Source organism: Rhodofomes roseus, assembly GCF_022264815.1.
Source record: "Rhodofomes roseus strain CIRM-BRFM 1785 chromosome Unknown C8Q71scaffold_15, whole genome shotgun sequence".
In the NCBI taxonomy this organism is placed as follows: Eukaryota; Fungi; Basidiomycota; class Agaricomycetes; order Polyporales; family Fomitopsidaceae; genus Rhodofomes; species Rhodofomes roseus.
This window is the reverse complement of record NW_025952971.1, coordinates 527,111-544,041: the sequence shown is the minus strand read 5'-3', so window position 1 is coordinate 544,041 and position 16,931 is coordinate 527,111. Positions and strand designations below refer to the sequence as shown.

The 16,931-nt window shown below is 54.3% G+C and overlaps 6 protein-coding genes across 6 annotated transcripts; 1 reads left to right on the top strand and 5 right to left on the bottom strand.

The window, feature by feature from the left end:
• Window positions 1-239: 239 nt before the first annotated feature.
• Window positions 240-1,362, bottom strand: C8Q71DRAFT_146543 (cytochrome P450). The gene is made up of 8 exons (XM_047916592.1): window positions 1,296-1,362; window positions 1,124-1,240; window positions 1,055-1,068; window positions 839-1,005; window positions 763-785; window positions 623-702; window positions 428-565; window positions 240-370 (listed from the first exon to the last, which is right to left on the bottom strand). The coding sequence occupies exons 2-7, from the start codon at window positions 1,206-1,208 to the stop codon at window positions 551-553; spliced, it is 384 nt and encodes a 127-aa protein (XP_047777066.1). The 5' UTR covers window positions 1,209-1,240; window positions 1,296-1,362; the 3' UTR covers window positions 240-370; window positions 428-550.
• Window positions 1,363-1,714: 352 nt separating this feature from the next.
• Window positions 1,715-2,681, bottom strand: C8Q71DRAFT_711126 (proline-specific peptidase; the record flags this gene model as incomplete). The annotated part of the gene is made up of 2 exons (XM_047920791.1): window positions 1,715-1,970; window positions 2,032-2,681. 2 exons carry the CDS (start codon window positions 2,679-2,681, stop codon window positions 1,715-1,717), a joined length of 906 nt encoding a protein of 301 aa, XP_047777065.1.
• A 2,278-nt stretch (window positions 2,682-4,959) lies between these two features.
• Window positions 4,960-5,753, bottom strand: C8Q71DRAFT_146439 (uncharacterized protein). The gene is made up of 4 exons (XM_047916590.1): window positions 5,472-5,753; window positions 5,306-5,413; window positions 5,138-5,243; window positions 4,960-5,086 (listed from the first exon to the last, which is right to left on the bottom strand). Exons 1-4 carry the CDS (start codon window positions 5,569-5,571, stop codon window positions 5,047-5,049), a joined length of 354 nt encoding a protein of 117 aa, XP_047777064.1. The 5' UTR covers window positions 5,572-5,753; the 3' UTR covers window positions 4,960-5,046.
• A 965-nt stretch (window positions 5,754-6,718) lies between these two features.
• On the bottom strand, window positions 6,719-9,450 carry C8Q71DRAFT_769457 (tryptophan synthase beta subunit-like PLP-dependent enzyme). Its single transcript, XM_047924286.1, has 3 exons — window positions 9,383-9,450; window positions 8,689-9,324; window positions 6,719-8,636 (listed from the first exon to the last, which is right to left on the bottom strand). The coding sequence occupies exons 2-3, from the start codon at window positions 9,286-9,288 to the stop codon at window positions 6,927-6,929; spliced, it is 2,310 nt and encodes a 769-aa protein (XP_047777063.1). The 5' UTR covers window positions 9,289-9,324; window positions 9,383-9,450; the 3' UTR covers window positions 6,719-6,926.
• Window positions 9,451-11,297: 1,847 nt separating this feature from the next.
• On the top strand, window positions 11,298-13,507 carry C8Q71DRAFT_797804 (iron permease; the record flags this gene model as incomplete). The annotated part of the gene is made up of 11 exons (XM_047925768.1): window positions 11,298-11,468; window positions 11,524-11,649; window positions 11,709-11,814; window positions 11,867-11,972; window positions 12,029-12,108; window positions 12,165-12,273; window positions 12,330-12,498; window positions 12,547-12,634; window positions 12,687-12,989; window positions 13,047-13,108; window positions 13,160-13,507. The coding sequence occupies 11 exons, from the start codon at window positions 11,298-11,300 to the stop codon at window positions 13,505-13,507; spliced, it is 1,668 nt and encodes a 555-aa protein (XP_047777062.1).
• A 248-nt stretch (window positions 13,508-13,755) lies between these two features.
• On the bottom strand, window positions 13,756-16,109 carry C8Q71DRAFT_908931 (general substrate transporter; the record flags this gene model as incomplete). Its single annotated transcript, XM_047929018.1, has 13 exons — window positions 13,756-14,154; window positions 14,211-14,520; window positions 14,579-14,678; window positions 14,733-14,988; window positions 15,051-15,171; window positions 15,239-15,294; window positions 15,363-15,438; window positions 15,490-15,540; window positions 15,590-15,617; window positions 15,671-15,796; window positions 15,847-15,898; window positions 15,955-15,983; window positions 16,033-16,109. 13 exons carry the CDS (start codon window positions 16,107-16,109, stop codon window positions 13,871-13,873), a joined length of 1,566 nt encoding a protein of 521 aa, XP_047777061.1. The 3' UTR covers window positions 13,756-13,870.
• Window positions 16,110-16,931: the final 822 nt, after the last annotated feature.

Here is a 16,931-nt window from a genome sequence, read left to right as displayed (position 1 = left end):
CTGGTGAATGTCAGCGACTGCGTCGACGGCGTATAAGTAAAAGATAGGTTTATTACCGAGGAGGTAATTGTATTGCAAAGCTCAGACCTTTCCGGGGCTCAGGTTTTCGAAGATCAGTTGCCGGCTTGTTCTGATCGAGGGCGAATGTCACAGACGAACGGTTCTGGATGACTACAGGCAACTCAAGGGTCAGAATCACAGGATGAGAACACACGAGCTCACGTACAGGACGATACCGTTGTGAAACTTCGGCGATGGTGTGATTTCCTCCCCACGTGCGTCCCGCGCTTTACGGATGCTCATCGTCGAAATGATACAAGCTGCAACGATCTAGACACTGTTGTCGGCGAAGTATCGTCCTGGACAAACCCTAGAAGTTTGTGGTCACTTTTCAGTCAATTATGAACCGGCGTTGATGCGATTTTACCTTCGTCCGAAGCCGAATACTATCTTCCGCGGGTCGCCCAGGTTCGGATCATCGCCACGGTCGGTGTCTATGTTTGCAAACCGCTCAGGCTTGAACATCTCTGGCTCCGGGTATACTTCTGGGTCATGGAACATTGCCCTAGAGTGACATTCAGCCTGACGCGGAGCGCGATATAGACGTAGAGCGCTACCATACCATATGTTGGATAGTCATGGAGCCCTTCGGTATGTAGTAGCCACGGTACACATCATCGTCCGATGCTAGATGCGGGACCCCTGGACTCGGTTAGCGAAGGTGCCTGAGTAGATTTTGAGCGATATGGTTTACATACGTACCTATAGGAACTGCGGGATACCACCTAGGAACACGTCAGACGGCTGCATGTATGACTACTATGGCTCTCCGTCATACCTGTACACCTCTGTGATGATGTTCTCGAGATACGGCAGCGATGTCCTATCGTTGAACTCCGGGAGCCTGGTCTCTCCGACAACTTGAATGACTTCCTCTTGAGCTTTCTGAAAGATGTCAGGAGGTTGCACCATCGCAAGGATGAAGACCATAATCGACGTCAAAGTCTGCAACCACTAAGCATCAGGACGATGGAACCATGTATTTGCCCGTTACCGTGTCAGTACCCGCTGAACGAAGTCATCGTCAGTGATGCAAAGGGAGTCAACGCGATCAAAAGCATACCTGCGTAGAGTGTTCCAGCAGTGCCCTTGATCACAATCTCATCTTCGCTGGTCAGAGCGCCCTTCTTCAGACAATCTTGCATCATGGCAGTCGTGAACGAAGGTTTCGCCACACCGGCTGCCTGTGCTGTCAGCACGGAAACGACCCAGTGATTCAATGATTAGTAGCTTACAGATAGGGAAGAAGTCAACCAGCGCTGAACCGGCTCCACTACCGCCGAAAACTTCATATATCCCGGCTTCCACCAATCAAATGAACTCGGCACTCTCGACAGAGGTCACGGTATGTCCATAACCGATCTCCAAAATCAGCGATGCAGAGTAGCTATCCAAATGGTAATGAGTCCTTGTGACGATACATGCATAGCTTCACGTACCGCTTGAAATGGGAGATGATGATGTTGGCCACCCACATCGACGCCCCCCCGTTACCTCCTTGCCCGGCATCTACGCAATGGTATACAAGCTCGGCTGTTTCAATCGTGACTCCGACTATGCGGACGATACCCAACAAGTTTTGTAACGGTATTGCATTGCAAGAAAACCCGACGGACACGAAGCTCGACCTCACAAGACAATCTCGATTCAGCCGCTAAGCGTTCAGCAAAAAGTCGGATACGACGGCAATGTATCGCTCAGGCTCCTCGAAGAAGGCGAGGTGGCTGCTGTTGGCGAACTGGACCCACTTGACGCGCGGCAACTTGTTGAACATGGGCATGACATTCACGTCGTGCGCTTCGTCCATGCGCCCGTTGGTGAGCAGCGTCGGGCAGTGGATGGTGTGCAGCTGATCGACACAGGTCCAGGTGCGCAGCGTTCCGTCGGCGGACATCTCGGACGAGCCCCACCTGGCAGTGTTCACATCAGCACGTCGCTATCGCGACCCGCTACCAGGGCAAGCGGACGTACATGGTCGTGTACACGGTGGGATCCTTGCCCATCACGTCAAACGACTGGAGCAGCTGCTTGGGCCACGGATCGAGGGTGCAGACGTGCTTCTTGTAGAAGACCATGAGCGCGTCCTGGTACTCCTTGCTGTCCGTCGTCCCTGCAGCCTCGTGGCGCTCGAGCACGTCGAGCACGTCGGGCGGCAGCTGCTTGCGCAGTCTGGTCGTCCCCTCAACCCAGAGCTCCGTTGCGGGGGTGCCGCTGACAATAACGAGGTGCTTTAATCCCTGTGGCTGACGGTGCGAGGCGTAGTGCAGGGCGAGCATGGCGCCCCAGGAGTGGCCGACGAGGTCGAAGTTGTCGTTGATGCGGAAGTGGGCGAGGAGGTTGTCGAGCTCGTCCATGAAGAGGTCCAGCGACCAGAACTCCTTCGGCTTGTTGGCGGGGTGAGACGACTCGCCGTTGCCGATCTGGTCGTAGAAGATGACGGGAATGCCACGGGATTTCGCGAGCTCGGCGTGAGGGAGCATGTAATGGTGAGAGAAGCCGGGGCCGCCATGGAGTGCGATGACAGGCCGTATATCGGAGGAGATGTCGCCGACCACTTTGTACCAGGTCTGGTACGTTTCCTGGTTGTATGTGAATGGGATCGTGCCAGTCTCTGCCATCATGACAATTGCAGTGGGTGCGTGGGTCCTGAGTAACTTTCGCTGGTGGATGCAGAGATCTGGGTGATATCATAGCTTTTAGTGGTACACTTCCTCCGAGATGCTCGAACCACGGTGTCGTATCATTTGCCCACGGCCTACGCTGGGAGAAGATGTCAGCGCACCAATGCTCGCAATCCGAGCTTCTCTTCCTTGACACGTTGATGGTCGGGTGTGCAGCGCAAGTTCAGCGCCCATGGTTCGACGACGCACTTCTCCGTCGTCGATGCTAGATAAGGGAAGATCCGGCTGTGGAGTCGCAGGCTTACGGGGATCGGCAACGATGCGCTCAGGTGGTCCGCTGTCTCAGTCGGAATTCCCTCATTAACAGACCTGCAATAACTGAGCATCGTCAGCGTCTGAGATAGACTAGGTGGACGCTTACGAGACAGTCCCGGCTTGAACGTCTCCGCCGCAACGACGACAGGTGCAACGACAGTCTCTTGTACCGGTCGCGCCACTGTGTGAGGCTTGTTCAGCCTTCACGGACAACATCCTGACTGCATATACCTACGTTGTCTCTCTTCCACGGCTTCTACTCGGGGAGTAAAGCGCGTACTCCGAGAGCCGCGCACCCGTATGACCAGCGCCCACTTCTAGTAGTACGACCGGACTGTCGTTAACGAACGCACTGTCTGTGGCGCGCTTCTTGGCCCAGCCGTCATGTTTCATAGTCGCATCGCGCAGGGCACCCGCCTGCAACGGAAGTGTCAGTGGTATCGCGATGATCTTGCGCACAAACGCACCTTCTCAGGGTATCCCGAGGGCCCCGAGTGCGGTACACGTAACACATTGTGTACGCCTTCGAGACGCCCTCCGCGTTCTTGAGGCGACAGATACCCGTGCCGGCGCCCACCTCGGTCTCGAATGCGAACGAGAACTGGACGAAAGCCAGGTTTGGGAACGGCTTGCTCAAGGCTGGCGAAACTTGTCCTTCACTAGTGCGCCAACACGGCACTTCGCCACGGACAGTCGCTCCTGGTGGAATTGAAGTATACATTTGAAACCCGCGGAAGGAATGCTGAGCGGACAGAGAGAGATCAAGTGAGCAAACCAGCTACGCGTCTCGGATGTCCGAGTTGGTCTTGTACAGCGAGGGTCACTGACTGACGTCGCAGCAGGCTGAAGTTTTCATTCGCTCAGCACTGGCAGGCCGGATGTATGCTGTCTGAAACAAAGCATCGCAGCAAGGAGGGTCCATCCAGCGACGATATGAGAGATAATGTATGTAGTTTGTATGTAGCATCCGAGTCGCTCAGTGTGTGCTTAAGCGCGCCGCGGGTGGCTGCTTACCTTTTCGATCTCCGCCCGCTGGCACGTGCACCCTGAACCAATCTTCGTTCTTCTGAGTTATCGAGTCTACAGTTTGTCTACAGTCACCACGTTGTCGTAGGTCGCCGTCCACTTCCCTCTCACAGCCTTGAACACGATACTCACGCGTCGGACGAGCTTTCTCTGCGTCATTAGTACTCAGCCCGGCCAAGATCCTCATGTATAGGACGAGCTTCCTCTTCGCTGCTCGGCCCAACAAGATCCTTGCACGCCGCCCGAACAGTTTCCGAGTTGTCAGTGGCAGGCCAACCGACTGAGAGGTCCCAGGTGGGCCCGCCCTCCTCCTTCATAAGTAGCCTCAAGGTTAACACTGTCTATAGACGGTGTACACGACATGGTACGCAAGCAGCACGCACACAGCAGACCTCGTGAATCGCGATTGCCTCCCTGGTGAGTCCATGATGCTCCGAATCGAAGTGCATGTGCCCCTCTTCCCTTCGCACGACCTTGCAGCTTTTAAAGACTTAAGATGATGGACATTTCTCAAGAATGGACATTCAGAGCCGATATAGTGAGCATCGAGCGAGTTCGCAAGGGTCAGAGACTCAGAGTGGAGGACAGTAGTGTGGGACAGTGTGACGCGCGGTGGTGGCTGAGCGCAGAGTCACCGTGACCGTGACGTGGCGCGCAAGCCCCGGCCTCCATGATCTGCTCATATCCAATGCTAGTATATATTCACAGCGATAGGTCATACGACGGCCACGGACGACGTGGTGCAGCATGTAGTGCGCCAGACTCGGTGGCCTCGAGTCCTCCTCAAGCGCTTCGAGTACGAGCGTACTACAGCATAAGCGCCGAATCGCAAGAACTCAAGAACGTGTAAGTATGAAGACCCGCGAGAGTTTTGTCGGTAAGTGACGGTTGATACAAGTACTCGATAGGCTCAGCTCAGGACTTCGGCTTCGCCATAATACTGTCCAACATGCGGGGTAGTAGTATGATTGATTGACGACTCTGGTTACATACAGTGGTTACGAGACGTCTCATCCACGGCGAATTACAATTCCTCGCCACCGAGAGTCGAACCGACCGCCGCGCTAAGATACATGAGCTTCACCGAACAGGCATATCATAGTCAAACTACTCACTTCGCAGCGTTGTAACACCCAGTGCCCGCGGCACCTGAGCCGGAGTACTGCAAGATGGGGTCGACCGGGTTCTGGCAGTTCCCGTTTGCGAATATGGTGAAGCTAACTGCAGGAAAACGTAAGCGATCAAATACACATGACGATCGGGATATCAACGCAATGACTCACTCTCGCTAGCATCGTCTGTGGCTGTGACATACACCGAGTTGATGCCTGGAGGGTACGGCGGAGTGCAACATTCTCCCTCGCTGGCAACACATGCTCCGTTCACAGGATCTGCAAGGCACGACCTCAGTGGGATTTATAACAATTTGAGCGAGGATCAAATGCTTACTCTTGCAGTCATAGTCGCTGAACCACTGGAACAGCTCTGCACCGGCAACGTTCGGGACTATAGCGCCGAGAGCGACTGCAAAGATTGATATAGCCAACATAATCGAATGACAAGGGGGAGTCGGATGGGAGTGTAGAGCTCCTGAACCGAGATGGAGAGCATAACCTGCAACGTGTAGGCTTTACATACCTCGTGAAGGTTCTGCGCATACCTATGCTACTGGCGCTCTGCATGGTGACTCGAATGGAACAAGGCCAGAAAAGTGTACTTTGGCGTCATTCATCTCCCAGGCTTGTCGCTTCATGTTACTCTGAGACAAAGACTAATTCTAATGAGCGCGGGCAGGAGGTTGTCAACATCCTCCTCCTTGCAACCATGCGTCCGGGGGAGCCCATTTGTATCCATTCTGTCGATCAGAGCCAGAGCGTGCTGCGTAGTAGTGAGATACTGCGAGTACATGGTTCGCTGCCTGTAAATTGAACAGGCTGAGCCCCTCTCAGTTCAAGTGCAATGTCACGTCGGCGAACATCACACACACCGCAGTTGAGCGCACCAATGTCAGTTCTTGAGTCAGCATCCATCATTCTCCCATAGAGTTGTGATGTAGACGTTTGTGAATCGTGATGCACAGTTGGAATCAAGCCAACGGCGAACGTATTCCCGACATGCTTCGGAACGCCCTTTGACCTATCTTGGACCTACCACGCCTTTCGCCACCATCTTCTGATGCATTCAGCTCTCTGAATTGCAAAGAACGGATGTATAAGCAAATAGCGAAGAGAGGACGGTAAGTACCAGGAGTTTGTGCGTTGCTATACGAGTCAACGCATTGGGGTAGGTCCAAAATAGGCTGCTCCTCCTTCACGTGACTCAAGCAGATCGGAATCTCGCCCTTCGCATGACTCGGAGTGCATGCCGACACCTAGAGAAACGAGTACGAGTTCTTACGGCCTCTGGTTAATTTTCATACTATCACTTGCAGCATCATGGGGCGCGTATGCAAGGTGGGACACTTCTAACTCAGAATAGAGATAATGGACTCCGAACTCGCGAAGCAGTGCCAGTGGAGCATGTCCTGCAGTGAGCATAACTTGCACATGTAAAATGGGCGCCAGGTCGCGGCCATAGTTGGTCATTGACGTGATAGGTGCGTAGATGGCTGTAGCACCTGGAATCGTGCGACGTGGATGCTGCTACGCAAGACGGTTGCGGTTTGGTCGGGTCTCATTGCGAGATCGACGATCGCGAGACTGTCGATTACCGTCACATCAGTCAGGCAGTTCGACAAAAAAACAAATTCAACGTATGCATGATTGAGCAAGTAAGAGAAATTTCTCGTCTGCTCAAATCAGGGTTACAGTGGGCGCCGATATAAGTATACATTTCAAAATTGCAAATGAATCACAGGCGAAGCCACAGCTTCCGTTTTCCTCCCTTCAGGAGAACAACTTCACATTACTTACAAAAGTCAATTGCGACTTTCGTCAAAATCTCTGTGACCTGATCGATGCTACGGACGGTGGCGAACTCCTTCGCAGCATGCGCCCCCTCTCCCTGGACACCGAACAGAATGGTCGGGATTCCCTTCTCCGCAAGTAGAGCGCTGTCCGTCCAGTATGTCCCAGATATTACGGTGGGCTTATGTCCGATCACCGTCTGCGCGTGGCTCTCGAACATGTGGACGAACGGATGTCCTTCTTCGATCTCGTATGGAGCCCGAGAATCGCGCATATGTAGGACGTAGCGGAAATCCGGCACAGTGGTGACTAGATGGTCAAGAAGCACACGCAGCTGTGTTTCAACGAGCTCGGGCGTCTCGCCTGGAACTGTCCTCCGCTCGATCGACACAGTGCAGAGAGCGGGATATGAGGTGAGCTCCTCCCCGCCTTTGATGATTCCAGCGTGCACTGTCCCTGTCCCGACCTTTGGGTGAACTGGCGAATCGTTCACTTTACCAGCGATCAGCTCTTGCCCATATTTCTCGAGTGCGACGAGGAAGTGGCCCGCCTTCACGATAGCATCGACGCACAAGTCTGGACGAGAGCCGTGTCCGGCTTTCCCAAGGATGTCAACGTCCGCCCAGAGGAAGCCTTTATGCGAGAGCATCAGGCCGTGTTCGGTCGGCTCGCTCACCACAGCGGCGTCCGCTCGCCAGCCCGCAGCCAACAGCTCGATCGTCCCGATGCTCAGGTTCTCCTCGTCAGCCACGAGCGCAAGTATGATGTCTCCTCTCAGTTCGTGTGTATTGCGCGCCCGAAGGGCAGCCACGAGAGACGCGGCCACTCCGGCTTTCATATCGAACGCCCCACGTCCATGGACAGCACCATCCTTCAGCTCGCCGCTCAGGGGATCCCCGGCGTAACCGGTGAGTGTGACCGTGTCCACATGCCCGTTCAGCATCAACGACCGGCCTCCGCCACTTCCCCGGGCGACGCCCACGATTGTGGGACGCCCCGGCGTGCCCTCGAGGCGGTGCACCTCGAAGTCGTGATGCGCCAGCCAGCCGCAGAGGAAGTCGGCGATGGCGGTCTCGCCCGCGCCCGCACCCTCGCTGAGATCGGGGTTGGAGGAGTCGATCTGGGTGAGGATATGAGTGAGCTGGACGGGGTCGGTCGTCGTGGTGTCGAAGGGCTTGGGGTAGTCCCGCGTGCCTTCGGTGGCGAGAAGCACGACGACGCTGTCGGGTTTCAGCAGTTCAGAGGCAGTCTCGGCGGATACCCGGCGGAGCGCTGCAAGCGGTGCGGCACCGCATGGCCCGATGTCGAGATGCTCTGCGAGGAGGCTTTCAACTGCCTGATGTGCTGCGATGTCGGGAACGGACAGAGCTACATCAACGCCATCTCGGAGGATCGGCCAGGCGATAGAGGAAACAGTAGCGCAGTCTAAGCCGGCCATGATGGTGTGACTTCTGAGGGTCGTCTCTGGAGTATTGGCTTGCGGACGATTGAGGAGGTTCCGAAGAAGGCAGGATGCCGTATCAGGCTCGACGGTGACGACTTGGGTTCGTGCTGAGCAGTCAGGCTGTTTGTAGTGGGTTGTGACGGCTTGACCGAGAGACCCTACGCCGACGGGCGTGACGACGAGGTCTGGTCCGCGCTTTCCCGTCATCTGAGCGACTTGATCGTCGACTTCGCGAAGCAAAGTCGAATAGCCGTCGACGATCCACTGTATATTCTTTGAGTTGGTTCGTCAATAGTCTTGGTAACCATTGACTGACCTGGGATATCTCTTCGTATCCAGCGAATGCAGTATCCTGGATAAGGAGGCCACCCTCGTGTGCGTTCGCTGCGACATACGACTCGCGAACTGCGAGATCGTAATCTCCATTGACCTCCACAATTTGAGCACCTTCCGAGGCGATGAAGTTCCGCGTGGAATCGGGCATGTCGCGTGGCACATATATCGTGCATCCAATCCCGAGTAGCTGAGCAACGCGTGCAACAGCGCGGCCATGGTTTCCCTCCGTCGCGGCGAAAAGCGTCAGGTTGATGTCACTGCCTTTCAGCACAGAGGCGAGATCGCTCAGTGGAGGCACGGCATCCTGATCCCATGGCAAGCCCACATGACGAGCGACAGCGCGACAAGAGGCCCATGAGGCTCCTAGGATCTTGAAGGCCGGTAGGCCGAGGCGGGATGCCTCGTTCTTCAGCAGGACATGGGCTACACCAAGCTCGCGTGCGACGGAAGGTAGCGAGATAAGTGAAGTTGGCGCATATCCCGGGAGTTTCTCGTGAAAGATACGAATGTGCGGGGACGGTCGCGCTGATGGTGGTGTTGTACGTTGGGTCACGGTGACGTTTCTGTATATTCGAGGCATTGTGCGTGAACAGTAGTTCGCAGTACACGCGATGATCTGTTGGTTTCAAAAACCAATTAGCGAGTACGTGGATAATGGATCTGGTGTCACAAACCGATACCAAGAACGCCAGTTACATCGACTTTGGATCGAGTCAGAGTTGATCTAAGTATGGGTCTGAAGAATACATACCGACCCGTGCTCATGAGATCAGCCACGTGCACTCTCGGTCACACATCGATCTGTGCGTCTTGATTCGTCTCTCCTCCGTTTTCGTCTTCGTCTTCAAGGTAGTAACTTACGTACCGTACCATCGACCTGTGATACATTAGCCAGCTGGCAACGCACTATACTACGTTCACGGACCGCGGTATCGCCTCAAGCGAGGATACTTAGTTCCAGTAAGCTTCACTTTGACCTGAAGGATTTGATGGCGACGCTTACTCAATTGCAGTACATCTTCAATGACCATTTTTACTTCAGTTTAGGAGTTCGAACATCTAGTTTCTCAACCAAATTAGTATGAACGGTGAGCCAACGAACTGTCACCATACCCACTGGTTGCGCACTATAATTGTTGACATTGGTTGTCGCAGGGTCCGGGCGACGGGTTTATGCAGAGCGTGGCGAGACAATGACCATAACAAGTCTCGAAACGACTCCGGAGAGACCCTGGTGAACCGATGGTGAACCCAAGATGAGGCCGACGAGCGACGAGCTCACCGGTGGCACGCCGGAAACGTTTCCGGGCAGCGGGCCCGGCTTGGCCCGGCTTGGCTCGGGGAGGGACCGGCGTCTATCAGCCGGCGCATCCCACGTTGAACCACTCTGCAGCCCGGCCAAAGTTCAAACATTCACCACCTTCGTGCTCGTCTTTCTGTGTCTACCAACTCACTCGTTCGGTGTCGGCTCGGTCCAAGACGTTGAGTACGGTTCAAAATCGTACTGAGGTACCGTATTGCTGTGCAGACCTGAGCTTCGAGTAAGAACAACGATCTAGTGAGTACCTTCGGTACTGACACTCACTTGTGGCAATTAATGAGCCAAGTCCGAGTTGCGTGTGCAGGGCAGTCGCAACAGTTACCGTCGCAAGACAGCGAGCCAAAGAGGGACATGCGAAGGACGACATTGACTGGAGAGATTGTCGAAAGTGACTAGTAAGTGTTGAGAGCAATACTGCGCCTGAGACGCCTAGTACTGCGAATATGCTCCCATCACCTACATACAATGGCGCTGCATACTGCCGAAGGCGTTGTGGTGAAACAGTGCGCGTTCCCCGAGGCTTCGTAGCGGATGTACTAAAGTCAATGGTCGTGTCAGCGCCGTCCACAATGAGCGGTTGTCTGTCCATGAAGGCTCACGAACGTCGAATCCGAGACGCCGTATCACTGTTGGAAACACTGATCGTTGCCTATGCACATCGTCCGCTGGACAGTTCGCTGATAAGCAATTGTGCTTGTAGACTCGATAGCTTGATCTTTGCGGCTCGTCCACAACACCGCCTCATCAACGTCTTTCCGGCTTGGCCTCAATGTGTCCTGAGCTCTCTCAGAGTTTCTCACTGTTCAGCCCGGATGCACCTTTCACAGGAGGTGAGCATTACGACAACCTATGTGGTCCTTGTTCCGGTTTGCTCACCGCCGAAAGCCAGTGTAGGACAAGCACTGCCGGGCCAGTACCGGTGCCATAGAAGCTCTGCCTCGGATAGCTTGAGCGCTCATACTAGTTGATCGCGCCTTGACATTGTCCGCGGAATGTGCGCGCAGGGATGATCCTGGGCGTGCGATACCGCCTCTTGTGTTTTGATCATGCGCGTCACATCCCGTCCGTCGCACCCGTCGACGATACACTGATGAATAAAGGGCTTGTGCCTCTGTCCGCATCTGGTATTCATTTCTCCCCGCCGATTTGCCCCTCAGGGCGCCGTTCGTGTTGGCTGTTATACTTTTTCTTCAATCATTGTCGCATCTTGCTATTTCTTTTTGCTTTTGCCTTGCACCTTCGTATTATCCATTCTCGCTCTCGGCTCGATGACCTCCAGCATGCGCGACGATTCTGTGGCAACACTACCGGTTGTTCAGCAGTCCAAACTGGTCGTGGATTTACAGACAACCGGCCAAGAGAGACAGCCTCGAGATGCGAGTTTCTGGCTCGTCTTTCTGGGTATCGGAATTGCAACTATGATCACTGGTCTCGAGTTGGTACGTGTACGTTTTGGTCAAATGATTGATGCCCGACTCACCGGCACCCAAATAGGCTGCAGTCTCAAATGCGCTCCCGACTATTGTGCAGGATCTGCATGGCTCGTCATTCATATGGGTCGGCTCGGCGTACACGCTAGCAGGAACAGCTTTCATCCCTCTCAGCGGAGGTCTCTCTCAGGTTCGTCCAGTCGCGTGAGCGAACCGAGGCTATAGCACTGACAGTACATGCTCCCGCAGATCTTCGGAAGACGTATCGTTGTTCTGTCTTCTCTGGCGATCATGGCCCTAGGCAGTGCCCTATGTGGGTCTGCGCAGAGTATGACCCATCTCATTGCTGGACGAAGTACGACGTGGCCCCTGACATCTGCAGTATATTCGTTGACTCTGCATGTCAGCTGTCCAGGGCCTCGGTGGCGGCGGCATCTCCGCGACAACTGCCATAATCATATCTGATCTTGTACCCCTCAGTGAGCGTGGTATCTATAATGGCCTGATAGGAATGTAAGTCCTACTCTCGACAATGATAGACAAATTTACTCATGGATAGTCTATTGCAGTGCTTGGGCGATGGCCAGTAGTATGGGACCGATTGTCGGCGGTGCCCTTGCTCAGAACGGCCAGTGGCGGTGGCTCTTCTGTGGGTTTCGTTTTGTTCATGAAGATAGCATCCAAGCCTGATTCACGGTGTCGCAGATCTCAACCTCCCAATATGCGGGGTCGCGGGCATTATTATGCTATTCTGTCTACGTGTTCGAACGCCGCCAGGGACGCTGAAAGAGAAGTTACGCCGAGTTGACTGGCTGTAGGTGTATCTTGCCCTGTTGCGCAATCCCACGCTGACGCCGTGCTTGCCCTTAGTGGCACGTTCCTGGTCATCGCTGCGACGGCGGCTTGTGTCATTGGACTGACTTGGAGCGGCATCCAGTACTCCTGGACCTCAGCGCCCGTGCTCGCGCCTCTCATTATTGGGATTGTTGGGATGGTGGCGTTCATTACGTATGAGTGTATTTTCCCGGAATACCCACTTGTGCGTCGCATTCCAGCCGATGTCCGAGCACGACTGATTCGTCGGCAGGTGCCCTCTGCTTTGCTGTCCACGATCACTGGTATCAGCGGTTATATGCAGACGTTCCTCATGCCAATAGTGATGATTGGGCTCGTCTGTGAGTGCTCAGCTACTTGCACATGTGAAGTACACGCTGACCGGATTCGCAGACTACATTCCAGTATACCTGCAAGCATGCAAGGGCGCCTCCCCCATTGGCGCCGGCGTAGACACGCTATCCTTCTCGCTGATCATCGCTCCCGTTGGGCTGCTGGGAGGTGCGCTCGTGAATCGCACGGGGGGATATCGAGTGCCCTTGTGGACGGCCTGGGTGGCCCTTATGGTAGGCACGGGCCTGCTCATTACTTTGGACGCGGATACCCCGCTTAGCCACACGATGGGCTTCATCGTACCGTGTGCATTGGGATGTGGACTCCTGGCGTTCTCGACATACTTCCCGGTACTCGCGCCGCGTGAGTCTCCAATTCAATCTTCCCTAAAGTCTCATTGACAAGGGAATGTGCGGCTAGTCCATGTTTCGCAGAATGGTCTCGCCATTGCTTTCTTCATGTTCCTCCGTAACTTTGCGATGGTATGTCTATACATCCTTCTTTTCTGTAGAAACCCTGACACGTGGATGAAGGTCTGGGGAATAACGATCGGCGGAACCGTCCTTCAGAACGAGCTCCCGAAGCACTTACCGGCTGCCTTCACTGCTCAATTCCCGGAGGGCACAGTCATTGCGTACGCGACCATTCCCACCATCTCGAGCCTTCCGGAGCCGCTACGGACAGAGGTTCGACAAGCCTTCGCAGCCAGCCTCAAGGTCGTCTGGGAAGTTCTTCTGGGCGTTGGTGGCCTCGGGCTGTTCTCGAGCCTTGTGATGAAAGCGCTGCCTTTGCACACTGCCGTAGATGACAAGTGGGCGTTGCAGCAGAAGGAGGAGAAAAGGAGCAATGACAGCCTCAGTACTACTGGCACGGCGGTATAAGGGTTCAACGTCGACTATTCACTCGTCATCCATTAGTCTCTTGAATGCATCCGATGATGTAGCGATACTCCTATCTGTACGGTCTAATATAGTTAAAATATATGTATTGCTTACAGTCAGTGGTGACTCGGATTCCGAGGTAACTGCACTATGCTGTGGCGGCGTGGCCGCGTTAAGATGGTAGCAGTCCTGGCTGCCCTTGGCTGCTCGTCTTATCCTGTCGTTCGCCTCATCGGAGACACACTTATCCCGCATAATGTAACGATAGTTCCACCGCATCATAGACGTATTTGTGCTGTCTTGGTGAACCTAAACATAAGGATGGTGATATGAAGGCACAAGTACGGGTGACAACGGCGAAGATTACTGTGATGACGCAGTGGTATCTTTCGAGTCTAAGTTACTGCCCATTGCTCTGTCCAGCGCCATCGCCTTCCATCTGTCGAAGTAAGCCTCTTCGTCCCATACGAACGGTCGATCGCTCATGAAAAGTCGATCCATCTCTTCCAACGTACGGCCCGCCGTCTCTGGGTAGAACGCCCACACGATCGGGATGGTGAGGAAGTTCACCGCGCCGAATACATGCAGAGTGTTCTCGCCGATGCGGTCGAACATGATCGGATTGAGGAGAGTCATGCAGCCATTACCTGCGATGGACGTCAGCGACGCGCATACTTGTGGCATGACCCCGGGATGTACACACCGATAGACCACCCAACTATTCCCCATGTGCTGCCCTTTGCCCGCACGGACAGAGGGAATATTTCCGTCTGATACACCCACGGAATGGCGAGCCATGTCGCACCGAAGATAGCTGTGTACGTGAAGACAAAGAGCGCAGCGGCTCCTCCGTACTGTGCAGCTTTGTCTGGGTTGTCCTTGAGCAAACGGCTGAAGGCGCCTGCGAGGATGAGGGATGTTCCTTGGCCGACGGCTCCCCACCATAATCCGATACGACGGCCGACACGGTCGATCGCCAAGACACCGAACAGGGTGCAGAGCGTGTACGTGATCTTGTAACATGTGCGAGTCGTCACTGCGTGGACGTGGTAATCGGAGGAGAGAACGTACGTAGTTGAGGCCAGAAAGCCACTGAGACTTGCGCGGAGAATACCCGGCGTTAGAGAAAATTGTGGAGGCATAGAATATGATCGCCACGATGCCCGTCCACCTACGTATCTCAGACTTCAGCGGCATGCGTTACGGACGCATCGTCGATACATACTCCTGGAGGATCTGCAGCCACATCGAGAGTTGCACCCGACGCGCGACGTGGAGGTCGTCATCGTGCAGGCCTAGGAACATCGCGATGTATGAATTTCCTGCGGAGTGCCGCTTCTCCAGCTCAACCGCCATTGTGACCTCTTCGAACTCGACAAGAACCAGCGAGTCCTCCAGATCTGCCGCTTCGGAACGAAATCGAGCAAGGATGCGAAGAGCTTCTTCACTGCGCCCCATCTTCAGGAGCCACCTTGGACTTTCTATATTGACGTGAAATAGAGTTGTCAAAACATGAACGCCATGAGACTACCGTTATACTCACCCGGCATCATAGGAACGCAGGCCTGTAGGGATTCAATGATGACATACGCCGGTATCCAGGAGCCGAGGATCGAGCTCACCATGAAAATGAGTATGGGAACAATTTGGATAGCAATGGGAAGCTAAGGAGCGATCGTTACCGGCGATCTGAGCATAGGGCATGAGAAGCATACGCACACGCCATCGCACCTGGCTAGTGCCGTCGCCGACAAAGCTCAACCCGAACTCGATCCAATACGCGACTACTACGCCGACGACATTCAATGTAAATTCACTTGCAATGAATGCACCTCGGGATCTCAGGCGATGCGACCTCGGCGCTCCAGACCGGTACGACCGCGTTGAGGTATCCGGTACCAATGCCGTTGATCAGTCTGGCGCAGAGCATCCTATGGTCGAGTGAGAACGGGATAGGACGAGGTGATACTATACCAGGCGACATTTTGTGCAGAGCACTGCAGCACTGCGCCTAAGAGTACCCAGACGCTGCCCTACAGACGCGGTCAATGTGGTACAGGGAAGAGTTACGTGCATGCTTACAATGAGCAATGTCTTGATGCGCCCAATACTAGAAGATAGCTAAGAACAGAAGACGCTGTTCATTGGGCTCAACGGACAGACCTGTCGCCCAGCGAACCTGCGATGAAACAGCCCAGTAACGTTCCGAAGTAGTACATGCTGACGATACCGCCTTGCTTAGTGGGCTCAGTGATAGTAATCACATAGCCCTCGGAAGGACCGTGGTACCTAGTACAGATCAGATGCGAATAGCGGAGGGTGTGTGAAGGATTGCGCACGTCGAATAGCCCAGATTCATGACGCGAACATAATCTGGCGAAGTGTTAACACCTATAGCGAGAGATCAGTTTCGTTCAAGTGTAGTTTATGCACAGTTTTGTACACACCTCCCATTATCCCTTGGTCATATCCGAAGCTTCACCTTCATCAGCGTCGGAGGGCTGCCGAAGACTACTGGAGCTTACAAGAAGATAGCCAAACCCGCTATGAGATTGATGGCATAACATAGTCGCTGTCCAGTCGCAGACGTGAGATACTTCATCGTCGTCGCTCCCGTAGGGATGAAGGGTCGACGTACCTGTTATCACAGCCCCACTGAGTTATATCGAGAAGACGGAATCGGAACCGAGCAATGAAACGCCCCGAAGGTCATCTGAGAGTTCTTTAGCGTCTGCCGGGGAGAACGTTAGTCGTAAGAGCAATTTTCCTGGCACAGGATGGTTATTCGCGTAGCTGTGGCAACGTAGGAGCGGGGGACATACGCCTCATAGCATCGCGCTGGCAGGACTAAATGACTCATCACAAGCGAAGCGCACTCAGTCAGATATTCGTGCCAACTATTGAGAGCGTTAGCATGATCAGACGTCGGACGACACGCATACGCCAACGAGATAGGGATTCGAGTTGCCTGGCTGGCCTGGCCCTCTACTAGCACAGCGACCACTAGCCCTGGGGATTTGGATCGCCGTTCAAGTAGGATTATTGCCTGGGTGGGCAAGAGATCAGGTTGGGCATTATTTCTTGATACAGTTGCAATGAACATACCAACGACTCGTTATAATGCGCTCAAGCACAGTGTCGGTGGCAAGATCATTACTAAATCACAACTTGAAGGCGGCGTACGACTCATATCCGAGTGATCCGGACACCGTAATTCCCAATGACTGGTCATCATGCAGATAGCAGGCAGATTGAGAAACTCAACACCTCTAAATCCGAATGAGCACTTACTGGGAGGACTGTTGGCTTGTAGAAGGGCAGAACATTCAACATTGACGCAGTGCGGGTCAGGGGCTAGGTCCTGGTCAGGGGTACGCGACGCGACACGGTCACGCGCTTGAGACGCGTGGTTCACCACGAGCGC

Coding starts and splice junctions, on each gene's coding strand:
- C8Q71DRAFT_146543 (XM_047916592.1), bottom strand. CDS start 1,208: ATGATGCAAGATTGTCTGAAGAAGGGCGCTCTGACCAGCGAAGATGAG. Junction 786..838: donor ATCATCACAGAGGTGTACAG/GTATGACGGAGA, acceptor ACGTGTTCCTAG/GTGGTATCCCGCAGTTCCTA. Junction 703..762: donor GTATCCCGCAGTTCCTATAG/GTACGTATGTAA, acceptor AACCGAGTCCAG/GGGTCCCGCATCTAGCATCG.
- C8Q71DRAFT_146439 (XM_047916590.1), bottom strand. CDS start 5,571: ATGTTGGCTATATCAATCTTTGCAGTCGCTCTCGGCGCTATAGTCCCG. Junction 5,414..5,471: donor CAGCGACTATGACTGCAAGA/GTAAGCATTTGA, acceptor CGTGCCTTGCAG/ATCCTGTGAACGGAGCATGT. Junction 5,087..5,137: donor GGGTGTTACAACGCTGCGAA/GTGAGTAGTTTG, acceptor CATGTATCTTAG/CGCGGCGGTCGGTTCGACTC.
- C8Q71DRAFT_769457 (XM_047924286.1), bottom strand. CDS start 9,288: ATGCCTCGAATATACAGAAACGTCACCGTGACCCAACGTACAACACCA. Junction 8,637..8,688: donor GATACGAAGAGATATCCCAG/GTCAGTCAATGG, acceptor AAGAATATACAG/TGGATCGTCGACGGCTATTC.